At 41.5% G+C, this 13,928-nt stretch overlaps 1 protein-coding gene across 9 annotated transcripts in view; it reads right to left on the reverse strand.

The window, feature by feature from the left end:
* The window catches only part of LOC134323614 (ryanodine receptor 1-like), a 139,989-nt gene that overhangs the window by 63,658 nt on the left and 62,403 nt on the right, over positions 1–13,928 (reverse strand). For all 9 annotated transcript variants that reach the window (XM_063005180.1, XM_063005187.1, XM_063005184.1 and 6 more), the window contains 14 exons: positions 13,568–13,794; positions 10,605–11,049; positions 9,930–10,481; positions 8,736–8,936; positions 7,219–7,330; positions 5,633–5,776; positions 5,187–5,460; positions 4,197–4,314; positions 3,253–3,385; positions 1,822–1,916; positions 1,592–1,727; positions 1,120–1,303; positions 912–1,023; positions 681–801 (listed from right to left, as the gene is read on the reverse strand). In XM_063005180.1, the coding sequence (XP_062861250.1) occupies positions 681–801; positions 912–1,023; positions 1,120–1,303; positions 1,592–1,727; positions 1,822–1,916; positions 3,253–3,385; positions 4,197–4,314; positions 5,187–5,460; positions 5,633–5,776; positions 7,219–7,330; positions 8,736–8,936; positions 9,930–10,481; positions 10,605–11,049; positions 13,568–13,794 (2,854 nt within the window). The remainder of the gene's footprint in view (positions 1–680; positions 802–911; positions 1,024–1,119; positions 1,304–1,591; positions 1,728–1,821; positions 1,917–3,252; positions 3,386–4,196; positions 4,315–5,186; positions 5,461–5,632; positions 5,777–7,218; positions 7,331–8,735; positions 8,937–9,929; positions 10,482–10,604; positions 11,050–13,567; positions 13,795–13,928) is intronic.

The following is a 13,928-nucleotide window of genomic DNA, read 5'->3' on the forward strand; positions in this document are numbered from 1 at the left end:
ATTTAAACAGGTAGCTCCTCCCCTAGATCATGCCAAATATATCAAAATGAATTTAGATTTCACAGAGCAACGAATATGGCGAAATGTTATGAGTTATAAGCAATACTCAAAACCATTCAGTTAACAACATTTCCAGTATTTACAGCGTATGCTTAGCTAACATTTATTTTTCTTTTACAGGTTTTTCACCCCTTAGTAAGTAAAGCTTAGGAGTTTTCCACTAGTACTCTTTTAGGACCCCACTGGTGAGTGTTACCAGTGCTAGATTATTACAGGTGAGTGTTTACACTACAGTCCATGTTGGTAATGTGTCAGGGGTACCTTACATCATTGCATGAACGAAATACAGTATTCCAAGATTAAGCATCTCCATGATTAATAAGCATAAGGAAACAATAATGAAATAAAGGAAAAGTGCAGGTTTTATTTTTTATTCAGTTGTATTTTAGTCTTTTTATATTATATTTGTATTTATAGAGTCAAAAACAACTCCATTAGCCTAAAATATATGCAGTTCCACGGGAACATGGAACACATTAACAGGTTTCTCATACATCCTTATGGGAAAAAATACCTTAAAACTCAATGTCTTTTACACTCAACGCCACTCCAGTAACCAATTGACGTTGAGTTTCAAGGTACCACTGTATTTGGGAAAATCACCGAAATGTTTTTCTTACCTTTGCCAAATGTGGGAATCTGCACTGGCAAACTGATGACTCCTACCAAGTCTTCAATAGGCACCAGAGACCTCAATATAGCTCTAATTCTCAGAGCTTCACCCTTACCAGCCTGGATCAACTGTTAAGCAAATCACATTGATGTTTACCCATCTGTCTCTACATCCTGGTCCTTTCACATTTGTATAATTTAATAGTATTACAACAAACGGTCCATTGTGCTAATCTTACATGCATCTCAGGAGCGCAGCGACCCAGCAAGTCAATAAGAGCTGAGTAGAATGACATGATGGCGTTTCCTAGATGCAACCTGTTCTCCTCCTGCTGCTCCTCACCACCAAACCTATAATTTAAGCACATCCCAATAGGTCAAGTCAAATCACCAAAGACAATTGGGAACAAAGGAAAAATGAATCATGGTAGAGAGTAAATGCACTACATAAAACGTCTGTCTTTTTTCGGTGTAGGTCCATCCCGGGCTGGATCCTCTGAGATCTTAATGGCATCCTCCATGGCAGCCAGAAGGCCAGCGCCACCCTCTCCTCTCAGGGCAGGGCCGAAGCACTCGGGACGGCGAATCAGCAGCCGCACCACCACGTTAGCATTCTCCTCTACGCTCTCACCTGCAGGATAGCAAAAATGTCTTCAATAACATGCTTTCACAATTTTTTAAACATAGGTGGTATTTTGGCCACAGCTTTGGCTGCCAGTGATGGGGCCTGAACCAGTCACCTTTCAATTACTAGTCCATCACCCTAACCTTAACACTTTTATTAATCCTGTTAATATTGTGGCATCAACTTTATTAAATAATTAAACACAAAAATACAGGGTGCAACACAAACAGGCTTATTTTTTAAAACAACCTAAAAAACTAATGTTAATCCAAGTTTTGTTCAACCTCCACTGACCATTAACAAACACAGCAAAGCGGAGGAAGTCCAGATAGCGCTCTCCACCACCGGGGTTCCAGCCAATATCAGGGTAGCCTTTAGATAACAGCATGGGACACATCTGCAGACCGCAGCCAGCCAGGTACGTCACCACCTAATGAAGGAGACAAAACATGAACCTGTTTATTTGACATATACCCTTTATTCAGTACTCTATGCCCAGTGCAGTAAATGCAACCACAGCTTACCATCTCCAGCTCCTGTTCCTGCAGAGCTAATGCCAGCTCATTGTTGTCAATGCAGGAAGCTGCAGCTACATCCAGAGGTGTAGATCCACGCATTCCTGAGCAAAAATAAAAAAATATTTTAAAGCACTTCATTTTATCAAGGTCACAGTGGGTCCATTGTCACTTGAAAACACTGGGTGCAAGGTGGGAATACACCCTGTACATGGGACCAAGCTGTTCTAATACAGTACATCACATTTATGATTATCTAGTATTTTACACACTAGGGCAATGTACAGCATCTAGGTCATCATCTGCATGTTTTTAGCGGTGGAAGAATACCCAAGGAACCAATGTTTTGAACATATTATTTCTAGGACGCTCGTGTGCCCATGACCGCCAAGATGCCGGTTCAAATTTTAGTAGTGCTATTGGCCATCCAGGGGTCTGCACAGACAGTGGTTATGTCTGAGAGTGAATGGCCGAAGCATTGTGATAGATTGGCACCCAGTCCAGGATATTCCTGCCTTGCACTCAGTGATTTCTAGTAAAATTAGACCTAATGTGACCATAAACAGGATAAAGCGGTTGATGAAAATGTTGGGAATTTGGCAGGTTGGTGGAATGGAGGTTGTCAGGCCTAAGGTGTGTAACTGCATTGAGCCCATTGGACCCAACGAGACCCTAACCAGATGAGAATGAAATGGTATTTCAGATGTTTTAAAATATAGTATGTATTAATAAGTATTAGCTAAGAGTAGCTCTATTTTTAATAGCTGATAAAAAACAGGCAGATGCTATTTGCACCCTGGTGTAAGCAGCAAAGTGTACAATTTACACCCTGGTGTAAACAGCAATTTATACTATTTACACTCAGGTGTAAATATCACAAGATTACAAATAATTTCACTATTTTTTATATTATTTTCAGATTGTATAATATTTTCAGATTGTATTATTTACATTATACATTATCTACACCCAGGTGTAAAATAGCAATATATACTGACATGCCAAAAGTCTTGGTACAGGAACTAGTATCATGTTAGGTACCCCTTTAGCCTGGCTAAGTGCAGCAGGCATTGGTTCCACAAGTGGACGGAAATATCTGGAGGGGTGTTGACCCGTGTCATCTGGACATTTCCAAGCCGTCCCCAGATAACGCCACTTCATGATCAATTTACTGCTATCCCTTGACCTTTAGCATGTCCATGTACCTGTATAGTGTTTATATATTGTTGGTAGACATGCGCAGTTGAGTTTGTTTGCTCTTTTTCTTTTTGGGGTACGAATAGCTGTACTGTGTGGGGAATGCTATGTGTACCCGGGTGCAAATAGACACTCCGTAAAAAAAAACCCTTGTGGCAGACTTAAGGGTGTGGACCCCGATGTACACTTTATATACTGTAAATAATAACTGTAATATAATCATTTATTTGAGTGTAGTCTCACCCAGGCCGATGCCGCTGTTCTGCAGCAGATAGGAGAGGTGGTCGAACATGGAACGCTGGTTTTGGCGACTGATACGACAGAAGTAACACAGGAAACGACAGCAGTTTGTCACCATTTGGGGGAATCGAATCTCCTATAGAGAACACAACACAGAAAGTGGATTACAAAGTCACACTGAGGTCATATTTGTTTAGACATCTCTAGCAATGATGCACCACCTGCCAGCTTCTGTCTCTTTCCATCGGGCTTCACTTCACAAATGTAACATTTAAATTGTAACACTTAAAATGAATACTAATCTTAATATGAACACACTTCTGAATATGATTTTTTTTTAATTGTGTGTTTTGTAATACTCAGTCAAGTACATAAAGTTTATTATTTAAAAAAAAATCTTACTATTAAATACACTATTTTGAACAATAAAACACTAATGTTTCAGAGCATTAAAGATGACAGAATTACATAATAGCAGAACTGTACTAAAATTAATAGAATTAAACTATAGCAGAAACTATTGGGACAGTGGTAGCCTAGTGGGTAGAGCTTTGGGCTATCAACCGGAAGATTGGGGGTTCAAATCCAGGCTCTGCTATGTAGCCACTGTTGGGTCCTTGAGCAAGGCTCTTAACCCTGTCTGCTCCAGGGGCGCCGTACGATGGCTGACCCTGCGCTCTGACCCCAGCTTCCAAACAAGCTGGGATATACGAAGAAAGAATTTCATTGTACTGTACACGTGTATATGTAAATATGACAAATAAAGTCTATCTATCTATCTATCTATCTATCTATCTATCTATCTATCTATCTATCTATCTATCTATCTATCTATCTATCTATCAGATGCTACGTAATTTTAGTTTAATAAATAATTTTCTGGTCCTATTCATCCACTTTGTTTATTGAACATTGTTTATGATAAACAAGAGTACACAGATCAATACCTTTGAGTCTCCTCCACCTCCGAGCACATTCACCATGACCTCCATGACGGTCTCGTGCATGCCAAGTGCCCTCATCAAGTTGGGGTGCTGGTAGAACACCTTGTTGTTCATGATGTTACTGTAAAACAGAATATGTATCTTAGATGTTAGTTATAAAATAACATTTAAAAATAATAATAAAAAATGAAAAATATAATAATTACAATGATGATAATAATAATAGTGATGATCATCATTACAATACTACTACCACATATAAAAATAATAATAATAATGGTTATTCCAATAACCATAATAAAAATAATAGTGATTATTACAATGATGATTGCGTCATGATTCCAGGTTCCCCTCCTCTGTCTCCACCCGTCTCCTGATTTGCCCTCACATTTATAATCTTATTACCTTGTCTTGTTATCTGTGTGAGTCTTGTCTTATTTATGCCGAGTGCTGTTAGGTTGAAGCTGGACAGCATAGCCTAGCTTAGCATAAAACCCTCCTTGTCATAATAGATTCCTTGTATGTCGTTATGGCCTAGTCGTAGTATTTACCTTGTAATCTTTATTCCTTGTTATAGCCATAGGCTAGCCTTAGCCATTGTGTATTGTTTGTTCTCACTTTGTTAATGTTTTAAATAATAATTGTGATGGTGATCACAATAATGATGTTAATAATAATAATAATAATTATTATTATTATAATTATTATTGCAATAATAATATGAATAATAATTACAAAAACAGCACATTAATTAAATCCGTCTCAGGTTAGCTGTTGCAAATGAGGTAAGGTGTTACAATTACACTATTAAATTAACATTTTAAGTGTTATTATTATTTATGGGCAGCATAATAGTAAGCTGTTTGACACAAAGAAGAAAAAATGCATTTGGTGCATGTGCAGTCTGTTAGATAAGCCTGATCTAAATTATGCATTACAAAATCTTTATTAATATCTTACTATCTTACTAGTGTCTAATAAATAAACACTAACCCGATGCTCTGGATCATAAGCGTCTCTTCCTCGGGACCCATCTGGACAATGAGAAGTGAGCGGATCTGACCCAGGCACTCCAGCAGGTCCATAATGTCCTGTACAGACACGGCGTTGATGGCGTAGGCTTTGGGCAGGGCACGAATCAACTCCCCTAGAGAGTCATACTGCCGATGCAGCAGGCTGAACATCATTCGGACCAGCTCGGGATTCTGGATAAATGATTCCTGTGCCCAGTGAATCATCGTGTGGGAGATCAGCTCCTGCAGTGTGCCTAAAAACAATAGTTAAAGAAATGAAATGACTAAATACTATTAAAACATGATTTAAAATCATAATTCTACAGAACAACTAAGTCGGTAGCATGTAATATTGTACTAAGTGCACTTTTTTACCTGATTTCTGATTCTAAGCAGCATATAGGTGCTAAAATCATTATGACTCACTAGGTTTGGGCTCTTCGTCTGGCTCAGGCTCCTCTTCTACTTGTGGCTTACGGATGTTCTTAACTTTTTCCACCAGTTTGAGCAGCCTTCCTTTAAGTGACATGTCGACCTCCTCTTCCTCCTCCTCTTCTTCCAAATGTATGCCTAAAAGAAAGAGATATTTCATATATTTAAAAATAAGAATTATGCTTTTTCAGCAATGGCAATATGTTAGAAGTCAGCTTGACGTGTGTCCATTATCACATCCAATGAGAGAGTATTCCACATTTGACTGAACGAATTTAGAACTGAGTAGTTCTACAATTACTGACTGTAGTCCATCTTTTTCTCTGCACGCTCTGTTAGCCCCCTTTGATGCTGTTCTTCAAGGGTCAGGACCCCCACAGGACTACTACAGAGTAGGTATTATTTGGGTGGTGAATCATTCTCAGCACTGCAGTGACACTGACATGGTGGTGGTGTGTTAGTGTGTGCTGTGCTGGTATGAGTGGATCAGACACAGCAGCGCTGATGGAGTTTTCAAACACCTAACTGTCACTGCTGGACTGAGAATAGTTCACCAACCAAAAATATCCAGTCAACAGCGCCCCGTGGGCAGCGTCCTGTGACTGATGAAGGTCTAGAAGATGACCAACTCAAACAGCAACAATAGATGAGCGATCGTCTCTGACTTTACATCTACAAGGTGGACCAACTAGGTAGGAGTGTCTAATAGAGTGCACAGTGAGTGGACACTGTATTTAAAAACTCCAGCAGCGCTGCTGTGTCTGATCCACTCGTATCAGCACAACACACACTAACACACCACCACCATGTCAGTGTCACTGCAGTGCTGAGAATGATCCACCACCCAAATAATACCTGCTCTGTAGTGGTCCTGAGAGAGTGCTGACCATTGAAGAACAGGGTGAAAGCAGGCTAAAAAAGTATGTAGAGAAACAGACTACAGTCAGTAATTGTAGAACTACAAAATGCTTCTATATGGTAAGTGGAGCTGATAAAATGGACAGTGAGTGTAGAAACAAGGAGGTGGTTTTAATGTTATGGCTGATCTATGTATATTGGGGGTGGGCAATATTCAGGAGTGCTCAAATCCCACCCCCCTAATATAAATAAATAAATATTAAAATTATGAATATACATATTCCGCTGACTAGCTTTGCTAGCTTTGTGTAATGTAAGGATCTGCCAGTGTTCTCATCAGTTGTTGGTATGTCAGAAATGTTTTAGAAAAGCAGGAAACCTTGTCTGTCTCCACAATGTTCAATTTATGGCTACTGTCTTGAGTTTACATTTTACATTTTCGGCATTTAGCAGAGGCTTTTTATCCAAAGTGACTTACAGTACTGTGACAGTATACTGTCTAAGCAATTGAGGGTTAAGGGCCTTGCCCAAGGGCCCAACAGTGGCAACCCGTCAGTGGTGGGGCTTAAACCAGCAACCTTTTGATTACTAGTCCAGTAACTTAACAACGAAGCTACAACGGTCCTACCTTGTGTTGGTATGTGTATTAGCCAGTATAAGCACGACTGCATATGCAGCATAATGCTATGTATGGGGTTACTAAACAGAGCATCCTGACTCACCGCAGTGATTCAGAAGGTCGTTGTGGAAGTTCTGCAGACATTCTCGTGTTTCATCAGGTACCGGACACTCCTCATCGTCAGGACTGTGTTTAAAGTTAGTCAGCAACATGACCTGCAAAAAACCACAGACAGCCCAATGAGGTGTGTTTATGTCTGACATTACACCACATATATGCTAACTTATTACATGTCAAAACAGTGCTTAGAACATCACAGCTTATTTGATGAGTGAACCCAGACCTGCTGTATTTTTGCTTTGTAATTAGGTTTAGCTCGGGTCAAATCCCAAACCAGGATTATAAGACCAAAAGTATGACATAAAAGTCTCTTGATCAGCAATTACAGCAATATGGGAGGCTCCTCTGTGAGCTACAATTAGCCCAGTCTCCGAATTTTGATGCAAATACATTAGTATGTGGACATCTGACTATGATTTCGTTCAGCATCCAATTCTGAAACAACAAAAATGTGTAAAGAAAGTTGCATTTATTCCATCCCTATTTCATCAAAAAGGCATTTGTGAGGTCAGGCACTGTTGTTGGACAAGAATGCCTGGCTTGAAATCGACTTTCCAATTTATCCCAAAGGTTTTCAGTAGGGCAAATTTGAGGCATCTGTGCCAACCACTAAAGTTCATCCACATCAAACTAGTCAAACAATGTCTTAATTGACCTCACTTTGTCAGGAGTTCCCATTTGTGTATGTGAATTCATTATGCTCCAGTCTGGGAAGCTTTGGCGACATCTGGTGGAGATGAAGGGTACTACTCAAGTTATTTACCTTAATTGCTCAGCCAATAGAATTCATCCAGTGGCAATTATGCACACCTGATTCCAATCTGTTCCTCATCACACCTGGTTTCTCTCCACTCCTCACCTTCCTCTTGTTACCCTATCCTGTATCCCCTGTTCCTCACTACCTTCCTCCTCTCTATTCTCCTGTGTTCCTGCCGGTTCCTCCAGCCTCCTGGTTTCCTCGCTGTTCCTTTTTTTTATTTCTTTGTTTTTAATAAATCTGTTTAAACTTACCTCTGTGTCTATGGTGTGGTGTTCGTTTTGTGGTTCCTAAATAACCTTTATTGGCTTAGTGCCACTCTTGACACACTTTATTCACAAGGACTGAACTGTCACAAAGCTGGCAGTATTCATTATATTTATATATACACATTTTATATTTAGTTTATAATTTATTTATTTATTTATTTAAGTTTTAACGCCATGTTTAACACATTGGTGTCATTTAATGGCAGTAATAGATATTATGTATGTGTCTTCATATTTTGGTCCATATTATATGTTCATTTTTATTTTTATATTTCTTGTGTTGTCTTGTGTGAGAGTCTCTTTGATAGTTTCTGGCATGTGTTAGTTTATAATTTAAAACGCCTCTTAGCAATGGGTGCAGCTGACAAACACCGAACTTCATGAGCATTGGTCATTAGTTTATATCTTTACAGCAGAGAAAGTCCGGCTTTACCTGCACAGAGCAGATTAACATAAAGTGTACATTGGTTGTACCTGTTCTTGAGGAGGAGAGCGGAACTCTCTGGTTCTCCGGGCGGTTTCAGCAGCAGACATGGTGAAAGCTCTCATGAGCTGATTGTAACGTTCACGTTGATTGGTCTGGATGTACTGCACAAAGTTGTCTGAGAAAGCAAGAATGGCTTCTACACGATGCCTCAGCTCACAGTCACAGAAATACTGCAGCAGTGTGCACATCTGAGAGAGAGATAGAAAAGAGAAGAAAAGGTCAAAATTACCAATAAGTGTGAAACAATCATTAAAAATGGAACGTAAATAAGCTGTATTTATTTTTAAATGTATTATATATCTTTATTTATTGTATATTTTTGCATATAAGGATGAAGACACATTTTCTCCCCTTATTCTCCTAACTTTCTTAGCGCGTCCAATTGCCCGATTGCGTCACGCTTCCTCTCCATCAACGCTGACCCCCGCTCCGATTTGAGGAGCACTAAGCTAACCCACGCCCCCTCTGACACGTGGGCAGCAGCCGTATGCATTTTGTCGCCCACACTAGGCGAGTGCATATATGCGAATCAGCCCCGTGTACGAAGACACACACCTCGATCCGCACCCCTTCTCCGCCCCTGCGCAGGTGCCACCAACCAGCCAGCAGAGGTCGCAATGCACCAGCCACAACGCTGGCTTAATACCCCACCCCTTTATGGACAACAGGTCAATCGCTGTCCACGTGGCCGCCCAGCCCAACCGGACGGCAGAGCCGAGACTCGATACGATGTATTCGAAATCCCAGCTCTGGTGAGCTAACGTGTGTTTTTACCACTGTGCCACCTGAGCAGCCGGATGCAGAGACACTTCTAAGCAGGATATTCTGCTAGCACACCAGCACTGAGATTCTGACCTCTCCAGATTTGAATCTTAGCAGGCACTACCAACTACAGCAGACAAAATTGGCCACCAAGAACGGACTAATAAGAGGGTGGGGTCTTCGACGCTGTGTAAGGACCCTGATTAGTAAACCCAAGGCGCCTGTACAGAAATGGTGGAACGCAGAAATCAGTCTGTGACTCTCCCTGTGTGAGACTGGTCTCACATGTGAATCTACCAAAGTATGGGCGAATAAGAAGGGGTCGTGCCGGAGGGGGCGTGGGGCATGCAGGCAGGATCCCCAGCACCGGACTAATTGGCTATGCTAAGTTGGGAAAAGATTCAGTCTTAGTATCTTACCTGCAGTTTGACAGACTCGGGCAGCTTCATCTGAAGCAGTCCTTCCTCTGGCGCCTCTTCCTCTTCTACCTGTTCCTCTGGTTCTCCCTCCTCTGCCTCCTTCTCCTCCTCAGTTTTCTCTCCATTCACCTTTTCCTCTCCCTCCTGCTCCTCCTCCACCTTCTCATGTTCTTCCTTTTTCTTTAGGGCTGTAAGCTCTTCATCCTCCTCTTCCTCACCCACTCCTTCATCCAGCAGTTCCTCCTCTCCCTCTGCTGCCTCCTCTTCCTCTTTTGCCTCTTCTCCCTGCTCTTTAGCTGCAGCTTCCCCGGCTTCACCCTCTCCTTCCTCCTCTGCGTTCTCCTTGGCTGTTCCGAAGACATTGGGGTCGATCATCTTGAGGATGTGCTTAACGTCTTCATCATTAAAGATGCCCATGATGAGGAGGGTGCTGATGAGTTTGAGGATGGGCACAAAGTGAAACTCGACACTGCCACCTACTGGATCACGCATGGCCTGACTGCCATCCATCACAGCTTCAGTGAGCATGCTCAGAGCCCTGGTCTTTAGGTCCTAAACATACAGAGCAGACAGAGCATTGTGTCTTTAGAAATAATAACTACTTGTTTTGTTTTTATTATTAATGTTATAATAACAACAACAGGTGTAGAATAATACAACCATAGTATATCATACCTGCAGAGGGAAGATGGGACTGAGAGTGTACAGGTCTGGGTCAGTACCCACAAAGTTAATGGCCGAGAAATGAAGTTTGGGTCTAAGGCAGGTGGTAAGTCCTACACCGGGCAGATCGTGGGCTTTCTCAGCGTCTGGGTACAAGGTGATGCTGAGCGTCTCCTTAGTCATAGGCACGATAAACTCCCGATTGGTGCCCAGACGGTTGCGCTTGGCTGATTCCAGGTGGATGCTGATGAGCAGGTCGTAGTAGCCGATACGCAGAGGCCCCGGCAGATACGTGTTCTCGATAGCGTAGAAGAGCTGTGATTCATCCACATGGCTGCAGAGGGCATGAGCCACGCGGTTGTTACCCAGAGCGCACACGGCGCAATACAGCATCAGAGTGTGGTAGTGGAACTTCAGCAGGTCGTGACGCTCCGACAGCTCCAGGGCGTCAATACACCTGAACATCAGCAAAGAACAAAAACATTTTACATTGAGGTCTTTCAGGTACAAATAAAAAAAAGAGTTTAGAGGCTCAAAGACAACCCCCATGTTCTTTTTAAGGGAACCTAAGACCCCAGAGCTCACAAAATACACTATATTGCCAAAGGTGCATATGAACTTGATTGACATCGCATTCTTAATCCATAGGGTTTAATATGATGTTGGCCCACCCTTTGCAGCTATACTCTTCACTCTTCTGGGAAGGCTTTCCACAAGGTTTAGGAGTGTGTTTATAGGAATTCTTAGCCATTCTTCCAGAAGCACATTTGTGAGGTCAGACACTGATGTTGGACGAGAAGGCCCGGCTCGCAGTCTCCACTCTAATTCATCCCAAAGATGTTCTATCGGGTTGAGGTCAGGACTCTGTGCAGGCCAGTCAAGTTCTTGCACACCAAACTCACTCATCCATGTCTTTATGGAGCTTGCTTTGTGCACTGGTGCGCAGTCATGTTGGAACATGAAGGGGCCATCCCCAAACTGTTCCCACAAAGTTGGGAGCATGAAATTGTCCAAAATCTCTTGGTATGCTGAAGCATTAAGAGTTCCTTTCACTGGAACTAAAGGGCCGAGCCCAACTCTTGAAAAACCACCCCACACCATAATCCCCCCCTCCACCAAACGTTAAAAATTTCACGACTGGGCTTGTTGCACAGGTGGCATCCTATTACGGTACTAAGCCGGAATTCACTGAGCTCCTGAGAGCGACCCATTCTTTCACAAATGTTTGTAGATGCAGTCTGCATGCCTAGGCGCTTGGTTTTATACACCTGTGGCCATGAAAGTGATTGGAACACCTGAATTCAATGAATTGGATGGGTGAGTGAATACTTTTGGCAATATAGTGTATATTTAGCCTTTTTTCAATCAGTTTGATACTTCATGACTTTTCCTAATTTTATGGAAACTGCAAATAAACAATATTTTTTTATTTATAATATTAAAATCATACACTTCTGCTGGGGGTCTCAGAGACCTCAGCTAGATTAAATAATTAAAGACAACAGATTTTCATATGTTTTGTTTGGTGCTGAGGGTACAGCTGATTCTCATACACACACACAGGGAAATTCACCTAAATAGTCTTCTTGTTCGCTAAGATCAATTCATTAAATGATTTAAATGTTTAATATAAAACCCAAAGTTTTATATTCGGGTTGTATAGTTCGGGTTGTTCACAATTCTCCAAAATATATTCTGTTCCATCTTTTTTGACCAAGAAGAACAAAAGTAACAATTAATGAGTAATTTAATAATACAAAACTTAAATAAAATTCTGGTCTAGACACTAAATACATGTATTGAATAAAATGTAACTACATATATTTTGCCTTTTCCCCAATTTTCCTCCCATTCTAGTCGTATCCAATTACCCGATTGCATTAAGCTTGCTCTCTACTGATGCTGATCCCCACTGCTGATTGAGGAGAGCAAGACTGTCACACGCCCCCTCCGACATGTATGCAGTAGCCGACTGCATCTTTTCACCTGCACTAGGTGAGTTCATATGCAAATTAGCTGTGTGTTCTGACAGCCACACCCTGATCAACAAATTATCCCTCGACTCTGTGCAGGCGGCATCAATCAGCCAGCAGGGGTCGTAATTGCACTAGTTATGAGGTCCCTATCCAGCTTCCCACCCTGTATGAACAACAAAGGCAGTTAAAGCCAAGTGGTTAAGGTACTGGACCAGTAATCAGAAGGTTGCCGGTTCAAACCCCACCACTGCCAGGTTGCCACTGTTGGGCCCTTGAGCAAGGCCCTTAACCCTCAATTGCTTGTATACTGACACAACTGTAAGTCGCTTTGGATAAAAGCGTCTGCTTAATGCCAAAAAATGTAAATGTAAAATGTAAATGTTCACATAGCCAGCCAGCCGGATGGCAGAGCTGAGTTTTGAATCGCCAACTTTAAAATGTCAGCTCTAGTGTGCTAGTGTGTTTTTACCACTGTTCCACCTGAGCGGACAGTAATTTTTTAAAAATAAACAACAAAAACAGGTGTTCCAGTGGCGCAGCAAGCTAGCCTATTTGTACGGTAGCCCACCACTGCACCACCGCTAAAGACCCAGGTAAACGTCAGTGGTGCAACCGGTCCGCCAGGCATCTACACAGACATGGCTGGCCAAGTCTAAGGGGAGATGATAATAATTGATTTATTAGACCTGTTAGAAATGTTGCTGGCTGAAACACATGAATTAAATGATAACAAGGTTTGTCCCAATACTATTTGTCCATATAGTGTAGAGTGTGAATAATGTACAATTAAAAATAAGCTACATCAGAATACAAAAATATACAATACATTTATCTACGAATAATCACCTCACAATTTACTATACATTCCAACAGACTTTAAACTGTGTGACTATGTTTTACTTTGTTTTTAGTAAAACTGACAAATAATAAGTTCTGTTTTGAGTTAGGGTTAAGAGTACAACTCAATATAGTTAAAATAATGCCTCTTTATTTTCTGACCTGTTCTCCTCAGGGATGTGCAGTGCCATCATGGTGAGCGGTTCGGTGCATTCTACCATCCAGCCATGCCGCTCACTCATTTTGCCCACCTCAGGTTTCAAGAAGTGGTTGGGCACACGGCTCCATATAACCGGCGTGAGCATCTCCACATCCAGACGAGGAGGACACTGGGGTACGGGGTTCTTCCTCTCACTGCGGAACATGGCTGCTGAGAGGGGCATGATGTTCTGGAAGAGAGAGGAGTCAGTATTACAAGGCAAGGCAAGGCAAGGCAAGTTTATTTGTATAGCACCTTTCATACACAGTGGCAATTCAAAGTGCTTTACATAAGGAAAAAAAATTTAGATACAATTAAGAGAGC

Source organism: Trichomycterus rosablanca, chromosome 11 (assembly GCF_030014385.1).
Source record: "Trichomycterus rosablanca isolate fTriRos1 chromosome 11, fTriRos1.hap1, whole genome shotgun sequence".
Classification (NCBI taxonomy): domain Eukaryota; kingdom Metazoa; phylum Chordata; class Actinopteri; order Siluriformes; family Trichomycteridae; genus Trichomycterus; species Trichomycterus rosablanca.